This window comes from Bos taurus, chromosome 7 (assembly GCF_002263795.3).
Source record: "Bos taurus isolate L1 Dominette 01449 registration number 42190680 breed Hereford chromosome 7, ARS-UCD2.0, whole genome shotgun sequence".
NCBI lineage: Eukaryota > Metazoa > Chordata > Mammalia > Artiodactyla > Bovidae > Bos > Bos taurus.
Genome location: NC_037334.1, coordinates 17,980,549 through 17,994,533, shown reverse-complemented (window position 1 = coordinate 17,994,533; position 13,985 = coordinate 17,980,549). Strand labels below are relative to the sequence as shown.

The window sequence follows — 13,985 nt, the reverse complement described above, 5'->3', positions numbered from 1 at the left end:
GCTCCAATATTTTGGCCACCAGATGTGAAAAGCCGACTCTCCGGAAAAGACCCTGATGCAGGGAAAGGTTGAGGGCAGGAAGAGAAGGGGGCAACAGAAGATGAGTTGGTTAGATAGCATCACTGACTTGATGGACATGAATTTGCCCAAACTCTGGGAGATAGTGAAGGACAGAGAAACCTGGTGCACTGTAGTTCACGGGGTCACAAAGAATCAGAAACGACTTAGCAGCTGAACATCACCACCACCAACAAACTCATAAAGGAGATGCCAGAGAGATCCATTACCCCTGCCACCATGTCAGGACATGGCAAGAAGACTGCCATCAGCGAACCAGGAAGCAGGCTCTCATCATAACTTCTGGCACCTTGATCTTGGACTTCCAGTTTCCAGAACCATGAGAAAGAAATGTTTGTTATTGATAAGCCACCCAGTCCATGGTGTTCTGTTAACAGCTGGAATGAACTAAGGCATAGCCTTTGCAGAGATATTTCAAATCCTTCTTCATTTCTGGAATTCAGTCCCATGGGCAGATCCATTGGGAGTGGGAATGAGAGAGGAGCGCATGCTCCTTTGCGAAAGTGGGACCCCATCTGTCCTTGTTTCTGCATCTTTTTTTGGCTGTGCTGTGCAGCATGCATGATCTTAGTTCCCCGACCAGGGACTGAATCCGTGCCCTGTGCAGTGGAAGCATGGAGTTTTAACTTCTGAACCACCAGAGAATTCCCCTGTTTCTGCATTTGTATCATAAGCAAACATGGTGCTTGTTTCAGAGATCCCACGAAGGTTCAGTGAGAGATTTCACGTGATATATTTAGTACAAAGTCACGCCTGAATCAAGCTTTTGGTGTGTTCTGTCCATGATTAGGGGAGATGGGTCAGGGAATTGGTTAAGAGAATAATTTTGGAGTTAGAGATACTTGGGTTCTCTAACATCTAACATCTCTGTGACCTTAGGCCAGTCATTTGACCTCTCTGTATTAGTTTTGTCTGGCTATGTAATCTATCACCCTATAGTTTGTGGCTTAAAAGAACACACATTTAGGGACTTCCCTGGTGGTCCAGTGGCTAAGACTCTGCACTCACAGTGCAGGGGGCCCGGGTTCAATCCCTGGTCGGGGAACTGGATCCTACATACCGCAACTAAGCAGTCCCATGCCACTGCTGAAGACCCCATGTGCCGCAGGGAATGTGCTACAAAGATCCTGACCTGACACAGCCAAATAAATAATAAATATTAAAAAAGCACACATTTATTATCTGAAAATTTCTATGGGGGCCAGGGCTCTGGACACAGCTGAGTTGGGTCCTGTACTGCGGGGTCTCTCTGCTGTAATAAGGTATCAGTTGGGCTGTGGTCCCTTCTGATGCCTCAACCGAAAAAGGATCTGCCTCCAAACTCACGGTGGCTGTTGGCAGGAGTCAGTTTATTGTGGACGGAGAACCCCAGTTCCTTGCTTGGCTGTTGACCAGAGGTTACCCTCAGGTTTTGTTTTGTTTTTTTGCCATGGGGACCTTCCCAACCTGCTTCTTGCTTCCCCACAACAAGCAAGTTGAAAAGGCAATAGAGAACTCATCAAGGCAGAAGTCACAGGCTTTCGTAAACCAGTCTCAGAAGGAGCATCCCATCGCCTTTGTCATATCCTGTTGAGCAGAAGAAATCTCCGGGTCCAGCCTGTGCTCAGTGGGAGGGGAGAACACAAGGGCGTGAACAGGGAGACAGGCATCATCGAGGGTCATCTTAGAAGCCACCTTCCACCTTCCCTGTGTCTTTGTTTTCTTGCTTTATCTTTAAAATAATTAAAAAAAAAAAAAAATTAGGGACTTCCCTGGTGGTCCAGTGGTTAAGAATCCATCTTGCAATGCAGGGGATGAAGGTTCCATCCTTGGTCAGGGAACTAAGATCCCACCTGCCTCAGAGCAACTAAATCCCCACACCACAACTACTGAGCCTGAGAGCCACATCTAGAGAGTCTATGCACCGCAGTGAAAATCCCATGTGCCACAGCTAGGATTCAACACAGCCAAATAAATATTTTAAAAATTAAAAAAAAAATTTTTTTTTGGTCACCACGTGGTTGGTGGGATTTTAGTTCCCCGCTCAGGGATTGAATTTCTGCCCAGGAGGCAAAGTTCAGGTCCAGGGACTGAACCTCACCCCTGCCGTAAAATCAGAGTCCCAGTGACTGGACCACCAGGGACATCCCTGTCTCCTTTCTTTGAAAGTGAGAAAACATGGGAATTCTCTGGCATTCCAGTGGTTAGAGCTCTGTGCTTTCACTGTGGAGGGCCGGGGTTCAAACCCTGGTCAGGGACTAAGATCCCACAAGCCACGTGGTGCAGCCAATAAATAAAGGAATACACTTTATTTATCATACATCTTTATTATTTATTTTTCGCTATGCCGGGTCTTCGTTGCTGTTTCTCGAGTTGTGGTGAGCAGGAGCCACTGTCTAGTTGCCATAGTTGTGGCTCCCGGGCTCTAGAGCACAGGCTCAGTAGTTATGGCTTATGGGCTTAGGTGCTCTGTGGCATGTGGGATCGTCTTGGACCAGGGATCGAACCCATGTCTCCTGCATTGGCAAGCAGATTCTTTACCACTAAGCCACCAGCGAAGCCCCATACATCTTTAATTTTTTTTTAAAGGAAGAAAAGAATACACCTCATAGTGTTGTTGTGGTCTCATTGATTCGCTTGCTCCTTCGTTCAGCTAATAATTACTGAATGTCTGTGTTGCATAAGCTGGTCTATACATGTGGTGAGCAATGTAGACAAGGTTCCTTGAAGCTTACCTTTCAGTGGGGTGGGAAGGGGACAGACAAAAGAAACTAGAAATAGACAAGATAATTTGCGTTAGTGATAGGTGCTATCAGGGAAACACCTGAAAGGAGAAAATGGAGGGAGAGTGACTAGGTATAATTTAGAGTCGCCAGGGCGAGGCTGCTCTAAGCAGGTGTCCTTTGACCTGAAACCGGCGGAGAAGGAGGAGCCAGCCATGTGCACACCTTGGGGAAGAAGGAGCAGGAACTGCATGTGAAAAGGCGCTGAAGCTGCGCTGAGCTGAGCACATAGAGGCCACTGTAGTTTCATCTTTAGGAGGGAGGGGGAAGGTGATGAAGTTGTCATCATCAGAGTAGAGACCAAGGTGAGAAGTCTAGGTTTCAGTCTGAGTAAGAGGGGAGTCGTGGGTGGGAGGGTTATTATTTGCATACAAAGGCTCCTATGAGTCCTGTGGGAGGAGGTCTTTGCACACTGGGGGAGGGGGAGGGGGAGGGGGCGGAGGTGGGGGTGGGGGTGGGGTGGCAGGCAGCGGAGAGCCCAGGGAAGTGATGAAGGGGATTGACTGGGTGAACAACAATGACGGCTTAGACCGGAGTGTAGATGGGAGGAGTGAACTCGCTCAGTCATGTCTGACTTTTTGTGACCGCATGGAGCCTGTCAGGCTCCTCCATCCATGGGATTCTCCAGGCAAGAATACTGGAGTGGGTTGGGGAGGAGAGGAGGGGTCAAATTCAGGACACATTTTGGAGACAGAGACAACTGGATTCAGCAAAAGATCTGAAGAATGTTTTGGGTCTAGAAAACAATGAATCAAGGCTGACTTCTTTTTTTAATCTTTTACTTTAAAAAAATTTATTTTTAATTGGAAGATAATTGCTTTACAAGAGCTTCCCTGGTGGCTCAGTGGTAACGAATCCACCTGCAATGAGGGAGACTTGGGAGATGTGGGTTTGATCCATGGCTCGGGAAGATCCCCTGGAGGAGGGCATGACAACCCACTCCAGTATTCTTGCCTGGGAAATGCCATGGACAGAGGAGCCTGGTGAGCTACAGTCCACAAGGATGCAAAGAGTTGGACATGACTTGGTGCCTAGACAACAATAATAGGGAGTTTTTCTGTGGCCATGTTATATCTAGGATAATAAAGACAGTCAAGCTTGCTGCCTAGTTCATCAGCTTTCTGGTCCACCATCCAGTGATGTGCTGAGCCTGCTGAGATGGGGGTGGCTGCAGGCTGGATTTCCCAGGCTGTCTTCCTCCTGGCTGTAGTGGGACGCAGGGAGGGGGCTGGGGCCCCATCCGGAGCTGGTGGTCCAGTGGAAGAGCTGGGTGGGAAAAGTTGGTTGGCTTTCAGCATCCCTCGCTTTCTCTCTGTCTCTCTCCCTCCTAGTTTGCCTTCGGGTGTACCAGAAGCTGGGGGGAAAACTACATTGCCCAGAGTTCTTTGCAGCTCTGGTTCTGGATGCTGATTAGGTTCTACCCTTGAGTAATGCTCCTGAGAGATCTGGAATGTAGAAGTGAGACAGAACAGTGTGTGTGTGTGTTTAATTATTTAAAAATAGTTTTAAGTTCATTTTAATTAATTTTGTTCAGTGTCCTAGTGGACCTATCTCTGTGGCTTTGTGAGTGTTGGGGTGGCGTTTTTTAACTCAGTTATTTCCGGTGGCAGCCCTCTGATTCTCCAGTCTGCAGAGGAAGCAGCTCCCAGGGTGGTGTTCCAACCTATTCTAGGGCTACACCAAAGAGGGCCTCATAGGCAGCAATATCAGCATCACTTGGGAGCTTGTTAAAAATGCAGTTTCTCCCCTTCCCCCTGCCCCTTACTGAATCAGAGATTATAAGGTGGAACTCAGGAAGCTGTGTTCATGCAAACCTTTCCTGCTGACTCTGTGCTGTGCTGTGCTGAGTCACTCATTGTCATGTCCGACTATGCGATCTTGTGGACTGTAGTCCATCAGGCTCCTCTGTCCATGGAATTCTCCAGGCAAGAATACTGGAGTGAGTTGCCATTGCCCTCCTCCAGAGGATCTTCCGGACCCTGGCATCAAACCCACTTCTTTTATGTCTCCTGCAGGTTCTTTACCACTAGCGCCACCTGGGAAGTCCCCTCGTGACTCTGCTGTACATCAAATTTAAGCAGCATTGGCTTACAACCCTCTCTCTCAGCCCCTCCAGAGATGCTGTAAGCCCCTAAATCCTCACTCTAAATGACTCCCACAGCTGCCAAGTGGATGCCTGGGGGCTCAGCAGGGCCCTCCTGCTGAGTATCCAATCCCTTTCTGCTTAATATGCCTAGAGTCTCCCACACTGAACACTGGCTGATAAAGTGCAATCAGAGTTCTTGACCTAAACTATTAGTTTGAATCCCAGGTCACCACTTCATAACCAAGGGATCATGGGCAAGAAACTTTGTGCTGCAAATTGGAATTTCTAAAGATGGTCATAGTTGTAGCTTCTGTTCCACATGCTCTTCTACAACCTATCCTCTGGAACCTGGACAGGCCTTTGTGAACACTTTAATTAGGAGTCCTCAGGACAGCAAGTGACCTCTAAAGCTGTTAGAAAAATGGGATGTTTGCTGTTGGAGGAACCCAGCCCAGGCAGATCATGGAGAAGTCCCAACACCCTCCTTCTACCCGCCCCTGCTGAGCCCCCAGAAATCTATTTGGTGGCTATGTGAGTGGGTCAGTCACCTTGAAAGGAGACCCCTCAGCCTCAAAGAAGATTCTGTAGCTGATGCCACAGGGAGCACCAATAAGCTACCTTTCCAAGCCCTGCCCAAATTGCAGATTTGGGAGCAAAATAAAAAATTGCTGTTGTTTTAAGCCCCTAAATTCTGGGGGGGTTAGTTTGTATGCAGCAAAGGCTAACTGATAACACTGTCTAAAAGCTCAGATCTTTTTTTTTTTTTTTTTTGGCCATGCCATGCAGCTTGTGGGATCTTAGTTCCCCAATCAGGGGAACCAGGTTCATTGTGCTATCTGTGCTTAGTCACTCAGTCATGTCTGACTCTTTGGGACCCCGTGGACTGTAGCCCACCAGGCTCTTTTGTCCATGGGGAGTTTCCAGGCAATACTGGAGTGGGTTGCCATGCCCTCCTCCAGGGGATCTTCCTGACCCAGGAATTGAACCGGGGTCTCCTGCACAGCAGGCAGATTTTTTTTACCAGCTGAGCTACCAGGGAAGCCTGACTAGGTTCATTGGTAGAAACTCCATCCAGAACCAGGGAATTTTCTAAAAGCTCAGATCTTACAGGGTTGGTGTGAGGGTTATAAGACATGTATCAGGCCCATCAAAGTGTTTCACAGTGTTAGTGACCATCTCCCTGGCAGGACTGCCCCTGAGGCACTACCCATGGCTGCCATTTCCCCGGCACCCTTTCCTAGAGGTTCCCCCTGCAATGTTCCATACTTGCAAGATGCCCCACAGAGAGTGGTGGCACCTCCATCACTCAGCACCCACCCAGTACCAGGTACTGTGCCCTGAGTCCTTACAAAAATCCTTGAGGTGTGGCATGGGGGGAAAACATGAGCCCATTTTACAGGTGAGGCAATCAAGGCTCAGAGTGGGCAAGCATCTTGCTCAACACTGTAGGGTGAGTTGGTAGCATAACCCGGTCTGACTCTGAAATCACTGTCCACCCTCAGATTAAAAGTCCCTTCAGCTCCCAACTCCATCCCACAGGGAGAGGAGGGGTGACGAAAAACACACTTGGCAGAAACATGGCAGGACAACAATTAATTTATTGAGAGTGAGGCAGTGGGGAAGGTCAGGGAACAGCCTCTCTTGTCCACATGCTCCAGGGCTTCTTTCTCCCCAGCAGCACCCTTGAAAAGCCAAGGTTTGCAGGAGCTGAGAGGAGTGAATTTAGAGAAGTGGGCTCAGGGGATCCAGAGAGAAGGAGGGATTAGAGGCTGGGTGGGGCTTGTGGGGTAAAAGATGAGACACATTGGGAGAAGAGGAGAGGCTCAGAGGGAGGGGGCAAATAAGTCAGGGTTTATAGGTCTGTGGGTGTAAAGGGGGGTGGAGGGGCTTAAGGGGAGGTCAAAGGTGGAGAGGTCAGGGGTGAAGGAGGGATCACGGAATTAAAGGTGGGACTTGTGGGGTCGGAAGTGAAAAGCAGGGCTCATGAGGGGGGGTGTGTTCAACGTGGGGAGCTCAAGGGCGGGGATAAAGTGGGGCTCAAAGGTCAACGGTTGGCCCAGGGAAGAGGTGCAAGGTTGTAGGGTCAGAGGTGAGTCAGGCTGGGAGGTGAAGCAGGGATTCTTGGTGGTCAAAGGTTAGCCTCCTAGTAGGGTGCGGAAGTGAAGTGATGGAGGCGCCCTAGGCCACCTCCTCCTCGGCCTCCTCCTCAAACTCGCCCTCCTCGGCTGTGGCGTCCTGGTACTGCTGGTACTCGGACACCAGGTCGTTCATGTTGCTCTCGGCCTCTGTGAACTCCATCTCGTCCATGCCCTCGCCCGTGTACCAGTGCAGGAAGGCCTTGCGCCGGAACATGGCTGTGAACTGCTCTGAGATGCGCTTGAACAGCTCCTGGATGGCCGTGCTGTTGCCGATGAAGGTGGCGGCCATCTTCAGGCCGCGGGGCGGGATGTCGCACACGGCCGTCTTCACGTTGTTGGGGATCCACTCCACGAAGTAGCTGCTGTTCTTGCTCTGCACGCTCAGCATCTGCTCATCCACCTCCTTCATGGACATGCGGCCCCGGAAGACGGCGGCCACGGTCAGATAGCGGCCGTGGCGTGGGTCGCACGCGGCCATCATGTTCTTGGCATCGAACATCTGCTGGGTCAGCTCAGGGACGGTCAGTGCCCTGTACTGCTGGCTGCCCCGGCTGGTCAGTGGGGCGAAGCCGGGCATGAAGAAGTGCAGGCGTGGGAAGGGCACCATGTTCACGGCCAGCTTGCGCAGGTCGGCATTGAGCTGGCCCGGGAAGCGCAGGCAGGTGGTGACCCCGCTCATGGTGGCCGACACCAGGTGGTTGAGGTCCCCGTAGGTGGGGGTGGTCAGTTTCAGGGTGCGGAAGCAGATGTCATACAGCGCTTCATTGTCGATGCAGTAGGTTTCGTCTGTGTTCTCCACCAGCTGGTGCACGGACAGGGTGGCGTTGTAGGGCTCCACGACCGTGTCTGACACCTTGGGTGAGGGCACCACACTGAAGGTGTTCATGATGCGGTCGGGGAACTCCTCGCGGATCTTGCTGATGAGGAGAGTCCCCATTCCAGACCCTGTACCCCCGCCCAGCGAGTGGGTCAGCTGGAAGCCCTGCAGGCAGTCACAGCTCTCAGCCTCTTTCCGAACCACATCCAGGACGGCGTCCACCAGTTCAGCGCCCTCTGTGTAGTGGCCTTTGGCCCAGTTGTTGCCGGCTCCAGACTGGCCTGAAGAAGCAAAGGGAGGGGACACCCAGGCTGATATGGGGAAATCCCACGCTCCACCCCACCCCCAGTCATCTAGTAGTTAAATCGTAATAAGAAAATTATTATTATTACTATCTATTATGAATTGTTCTTTTGAGTTCCATCCTTGCTTCCCTTCACCCAGCAGCTAGAAGGATATTTTTTCTGGAAAGAATTATTTTTATTTATTTGGCTGCACAGTCTGTTTCAGCATGTGGGATCTCAGTTTCCTGACCAGGGATTGAACTTGGGCCCTCTGCATTGGGAGCATGGAGTCTTAGCCATTGGACCACCAGGGAAATCCTGGCTAGAAGGATTCTGATGAAACTTAAATCATGTTCCACCTTAGCTCAAAACCACCCCCACTTCCTCTCTTTTTCAGTAAAAGCTCCAGTCCTCCCTGAGTCCCACAAGGTCCTGTATGACCTCTGTGGTCCACTGACCCTCCCAATACCCTCCCCTCCTCCCTCTCTCCCCCTCGCTCATTCCGCTCTAGACACAGGCTTCCTGGCTGTTCCTCCAACACACTGAGCCTGGTCCTGCCAAGGGCTTTGGCATGGGCTGTACACTCTGCCTGGAGTGCTGTTCCCTCAGATACATACATGGCTCCTCCCTCTTTCCCTCCTTTAGGACTTGGAGGCTCTGCCTGACCAATCTATACAACTGCAAATCCTCCCCATTTCTAATTCCTCTTCCATACTTGATTTTTCTCCATAGCACTGATAAAGTTGTTCTTTTTTTTTAATTATTAATTATGCTTATTGTCTGTAATCTTGCAGGGGAATGCAAGCTCCAGAGGACAAGGATTAGGATTAGACTGTCAGCTGTTATTTTTGTGAACCGGTAATATTTCTTCTTGCCCCCTTCTCTGCTTCCAACCTGGTCCAGTCCCCTTATCACCCATCTGGATCAGAACAGTGGCTTCTGCACTGGTTCAAGATCTTTCTGTGTTGTTGGGTGTTGTCATTATAGACATGCCTGAACGGGCTAAATCTGCTCCTGCCCCTAAAAAGGGCTCTAAAAAAGCTGTGACCAAGGCCCAGAAGAAGGATGGCAAGAAGCTCAAGCACAGCCGCAAGGAGAGCTACTCCGTGTACATGTACAAGGTGCTGAAGCAAGTCCATCCGGACACCGGCATCTCGTCCAAGGCCATGGGAATCATGAACTCCTTCGTCAACGACATTTTCGAGTGTACGGCTGGCGAGGCATCGCGCCTGGCGCATTACAACAAGCGCTTGACTATCACATCCAGGGAGATCCAGACCGCCGTGCACTTGCTGCTACCTGGGGAGCTGGCCAAGCATGCCGTGTCCGAGAGCACTAAGGCTGTCACCAAGTACACCAGCTCCAAGTAAATATAATATGCCTAGCCACTGTTAACGGAGAAGGCAATGGCACCCCACTCCAGTACTCTTGCCTGGAAAATCCCACGGACGGAGGGCCTGGTGGGCTGTAGTCCATGGGGTCGCTAACAGTCGGACACGACTGAGCGACTTCACTTTGACTTTCCCCCAGCAGCAGTTTACAACCTCTCCACAATCTGTTCTCCTTGATGCCACTAGAGGGCGCCTGTGAAAACCCACGTCAGGTGCCACGCCTCCTCCGCCCGCTGCCCCTCCAGGGCTCCCATCTCCCTGGGATAAAAACCAGTCTCCCCAGCAACGCACAAGGTCCTACACAACCTGCGCCATCCCCTCCCTGTCCTCCCCTCCTCCCTGCTCCAGTCACAGAGGCCTCCTCACTGTTCCTGCCCCAGGGCCATTGCACGTGCTGATGCTGTTGCCAATGCCTGGAATGCTCTCCTTCTCAGGTATTCCCATGACTGAAACTCTCTTCAGGTCTCTGTCCAATGTCACCTCCTCCAAAAGAAAAGGATTTGAAGAGGTGGTCTGGCTCCTGCGTCCACACTTTTACCACCACCTCCCCCTACCTTATCTCTCAGAGGCCACAGAATCTTTTGGCCCGACTGGAGCCACCCTTGATCATCCAAGAATCCCTCACATCCTTTGGCCAATCTCATGCAGTCTCTCCATAGCCATTTCCTGAGGACTTATTGTGAGCCCTACCCACACAGAATCATCTTTATCTTCCTGAATCTTTCTCAAATCAGAGAGGGGAAGTCACTTGTCCAAGGTCACACAGCTTGTCCTGTCAATCCCTAGACTCCAGATTAAACTACTGTGTACTAAGGAGGAGAGGTGCTGGGGGGAGGGAGAGCCTGGGCTCTGAAGTCATGTGGGCATGTGCATTTAGCTTGACCTAGTACATGTGCTAAATTGCCTCAGTCATGTCTGGCTCTTTGCAACCCTATGGACTGTAGCCTGCCAGGCTCCTCTGTCCATGGGATTCTCCAGGCAAGAATACTGGAGTGGGTTGCCATGCCCTCTTCCAGGGGATCTTCTCGACCCAGGGATTGAACCCAGGTCTCTCGTGTCTCCTGCATTGGCAGGTGGGTTCTTTACCCCTAGCGCCACCTGGGAAGTCCCTGGGAAGCTTGACTGAGAAGTATGAGGAAAGCTTTCCTAGAAGGTTGTTCAGTGTGTGCATGCCCTTGAACTTGAGGGCTGCAAATGTGTCCATTGTTTTTGCCTATGCTGTTCCCTCTGTCTTGCACACCTTTCCTCTTTTCATTGCCCTTTGGTCAGCCCAAGTCCCACTTATCTTTTAGGCTGAAGACATCATTAAGAGTGATACAGATAATAAAACCTACAACAAAACATCAAATGCTTATGTATTTTTTCCTCTGTGCTATGCATTGTTCTGAGTTCCTTATACATATTAGTGGCTTTAAGCCTCACAGTCTTGAAAAGTAAGTCTCTGTATTAACCCTGTTTTAAGGATCAAGAGACTGAGGCACAGGAAGATTGTAGGGCCTGTCCAAAATCACCCAGTGGATTCAATCAGTGATTGAGTTTGGCTTTTTTTTCCTTCTCTTCCCATTTATTTATCTTCCCAGCTCCCTTCAGTAGGATGTCAGCTGCAGGGGTGGACAGAGCTTTGTTTGTTTTGCTCTTGGCTATATTCCCAGGGTGGGTACAGTGGGGCCTGGGGTATGCAGTAGGTGCTTAATAAGTATTTGTCGACTGCATGAAGTGGCAGAGCTGGGATCTGAACGCTGCAGTCTGGCTCAGGTCCATCGGTTAAATTAAAATGCCACCTCCTCTGGGAAGCCTTCTCTACCCTGCACTTCGCCTGTTGTGTCAGAGGCCTCCCCTGGATTCCCACAGTGGCCTGTGTATCCACTTTCCCCACTGGCCTCTGAGTTCCTCAGTCCAGATGCTCGGTGGAAAATTTTCACCAAGCATGTGGAAGTGAAAGAATTGGGGGGAGGGGGACGCTTCCCTGCCTGTGCCTCATGGTGACTCACCAAACACAAAATTGTCAGGACGAAAGATCTGGCCGAAGGGGCCAGAGCGGACAGAGTCCATGGTGCCTGGCTCAAGGTCCACCAGGACAGCTCTGGGCACGTAATTTCCTCCTGCAGAGAAGCAGATGGACAGCAGCTTGGTCAACTCCAGGAACCAGCACCCAGTCCCCTCCCAGGCCCTCTCCACCCCCACTCTGGCCAGGTGCCTCTGCCCCCTTACCAGTGGCCTCATTGTAGTATACGTTGATTCTCTCCAGCTGGAGGTCACTGTCCCCGTGGTATGTGCCCGTGGGATCAATGCCATGCTCATCACTGATTACCTCCCAAAACTAGAAAGGGGGAGGTGGAAAGGACCAAGAAGGGGGAGTCAATGGCCAGGCCTTCCCCCACCTCCGTCTCCTGAGCTCAGGATCCCCAATCACCTCCCTGGCTGCCACCTGTCCCCCAGCAAGGTGAGTGGGGGACCGGGTCGCAGGGTGGGCAGGCGAGGATGAGGCAGCAAGTAGGGAGAGGTGGGGGCGGGGTGAAGCAGATTCAACACCCCAGCCAAGACGGCCGGTGGGGGCAGCTTTCCCTGGCTGCTGCCGTGGGCAGGGGCGGGGTCTCTTTGTGCCTGTGGAGGGGCCAGCGGGCCAGCTGTGAAGCCAGCTGTGGCGAGCGGACAGAAGGCCGGGCCCCACCCCCATCAGTTCTTTGTTTCCCAGCTTGGCCCTGCCCTTCGCGCCCCTCCCCCACCGACCCTGGGGTGCTGGCTTCCTGGGGGACCTGGCCCCCCACAGTGGAGGAGTGCTGCGGGGCTCAGTGGACTGCGCTCGGCGTCCTTCCAGGGCCCGGTCCCCCCGCGCACCTTGGCTCCGATCTGGTTGCCGCACTGGCCGGCCTGCAGGTGCACAATCTCCCGCATGGCTGTGGCGCTGATGCTGGACTCGGCGGCGCTGGCGCTGGTGCTGATGCTGCGAACTGCGGCGGCGAAGGCGGCGGCGAAGCACAGTCTCTGCGCCCCCGGGGCGCCTCTATATGAGCAGGCGGGGCTCGCGTCACGGCCCGGTCACTGGCCCGCTCCGCCCCCTGGTCCCGCCCCGGGACGGAGGGTGCAGGGAGGGAAGGATATCCCTCCCCTGCCTCCTAGAGACCTTCCGGGAGTGGGGATGCTCTGGACCCCCTTTTACCCCCAAATCCGGGCAGTGGGGGCGAGGCCTCTCAGGCGCCCTCAGTACCCTCTCCCTCCGTCCCACCCCTCCCGCCGCCAGCCCGGCCTGGCAATCTGGGATTTGCCGGGATTGGGTGGGGAGGTGGGTGGGGTGACCGAGAGGGAGGGAGAGAGCCCGGTAAACATGCAGCGGGGAGATTCAGCCTCTCCCCGCTCCCGCCCCCGCCGCGAAAGACCCTGCCTCAGTTTCTCCGGCCCAAGCCTCCCTTCCCATCCCGTTTCGTTGTCATTCTCCAGAAACGCTCGCCTTAACCACGAGGGCTCGTGGTGGGGGCCGAACTGGCCGCTCCAGAGGAGCCGGCTGTTTGGGGAGGTGGGAGGCGGTAGGTTCCTGCTGGACTTCTCTTGAAGCTGCGTAGTAAGTAAAACCACGATATGCCTTCCATATTCGACTGCGGATGCTTCTGGAAGCCGACGGAGGTATGTGTGTGTGTGTTGGGCGGGGGGTGGGGGGACTGTGCACTCCCCCTGGACACCTCTTTTGGGCTCTGAGTCTGTCGCAGGTGGGGTCATCCTCAGCGTCGCCTGGGGTCGAACATCAGTGATTAAGACGTATAGCTGGATTACAGATTGCAGGGGAATAGAGGGCCCCTCCGAGGTGGGGGGCTGCCTTGCTCCCCCCAGCTCGGCACCCTCCTGTTCCATTGTTACAAGTTATTACAAGTCATCGCCCTGCCTTTGCATTGGTAATTAGTACATGACCTTGCACAGGCCACTTGGCCTCCCCCTGCTGAATTTCCTCCAAGATGGAGCCGTCAGGAATGCCTGCCCACTAGGCAGTTGGGAGGGTCTGAAAGCCCACCCCCCGGCAGAGTGATCAATAAGTTGTAGCTATTGGTATTACAATTATTATTGTGACACTGGGCTAGACTTCCTGTGCTGCCCCTCTTGGGGTCGGCTTCTGCTGGCAGCCTCCCGCTCTGACATCCCAGGAAGCCTCCACGTCCTCTGTGGCTTCTGGCTACTTCAGGGTAGGGGTGGGTTTGGCCAGGCCCTTGGAAGGGCTGGGGCCTCACAGTTCTCACCAGTGGCTTCCGATTTTGTGGTTCTCCACAGGGCAGGGACACTTGGCAATGTCCTAGTTATGCCTAAATGTTGTGTGTGTGTGTGTGTGCTACTGACACCTGGTAAGTGGGTGTTGCTGAGCATTCTAAGGTGCACAGGCAGGACAGTCTCCCTTCACTATAAGAATTATCTGGTCCAAATATCAATAGGGCTCAAGGCCAGG

At 52.6% G+C, this 13,985-nt stretch overlaps 2 protein-coding genes and 1 non-coding gene across 3 annotated transcripts; 2 read left to right on the top strand and 1 right to left on the bottom strand.

Moving 5' to 3' along the window:
- Positions 1–1,050: 1,050 nt before the first annotated feature.
- Positions 1,051–1,123, top strand: TRNAV-CAC (transfer RNA valine (anticodon CAC)). Its single transcript has one exon. It is a non-coding gene; the product is annotated as a tRNA-Val (tRNA).
- A 5,381-nt stretch (positions 1,124–6,504) lies between these two features.
- TUBB4A (tubulin beta 4A class IVa) lies at positions 6,505–12,536 on the bottom strand. Its single transcript, NM_001034697.2, is given in 4 exon segments — positions 6,505–8,162; positions 11,548–11,658; positions 11,768–11,876; positions 12,395–12,536. Coding segments are annotated over 4 exon segments (1,335 nt in total). The 5' UTR covers positions 12,452–12,536; the 3' UTR covers positions 6,505–7,104.
- LOC132345710 (histone H2B type 1-C/E/F/G/I-like) lies at positions 8,157–10,961 on the top strand. The gene has a single exon (XM_059888628.1). It carries the CDS (start codon positions 9,155–9,157, stop codon positions 9,533–9,535), a length of 381 nt encoding a protein of 126 aa, XP_059744611.1. The 5' UTR covers positions 8,157–9,154; the 3' UTR covers positions 9,536–10,961.
- Positions 12,537–13,985: the final 1,449 nt, after the last annotated feature.

Coding starts and splice junctions, on each gene's coding strand:
- LOC132345710 (XM_059888628.1), top strand. CDS start 9,155: ATGCCTGAACGGGCTAAATCTGCTCCTGCCCCTAAAAAGGGCTCTAAA.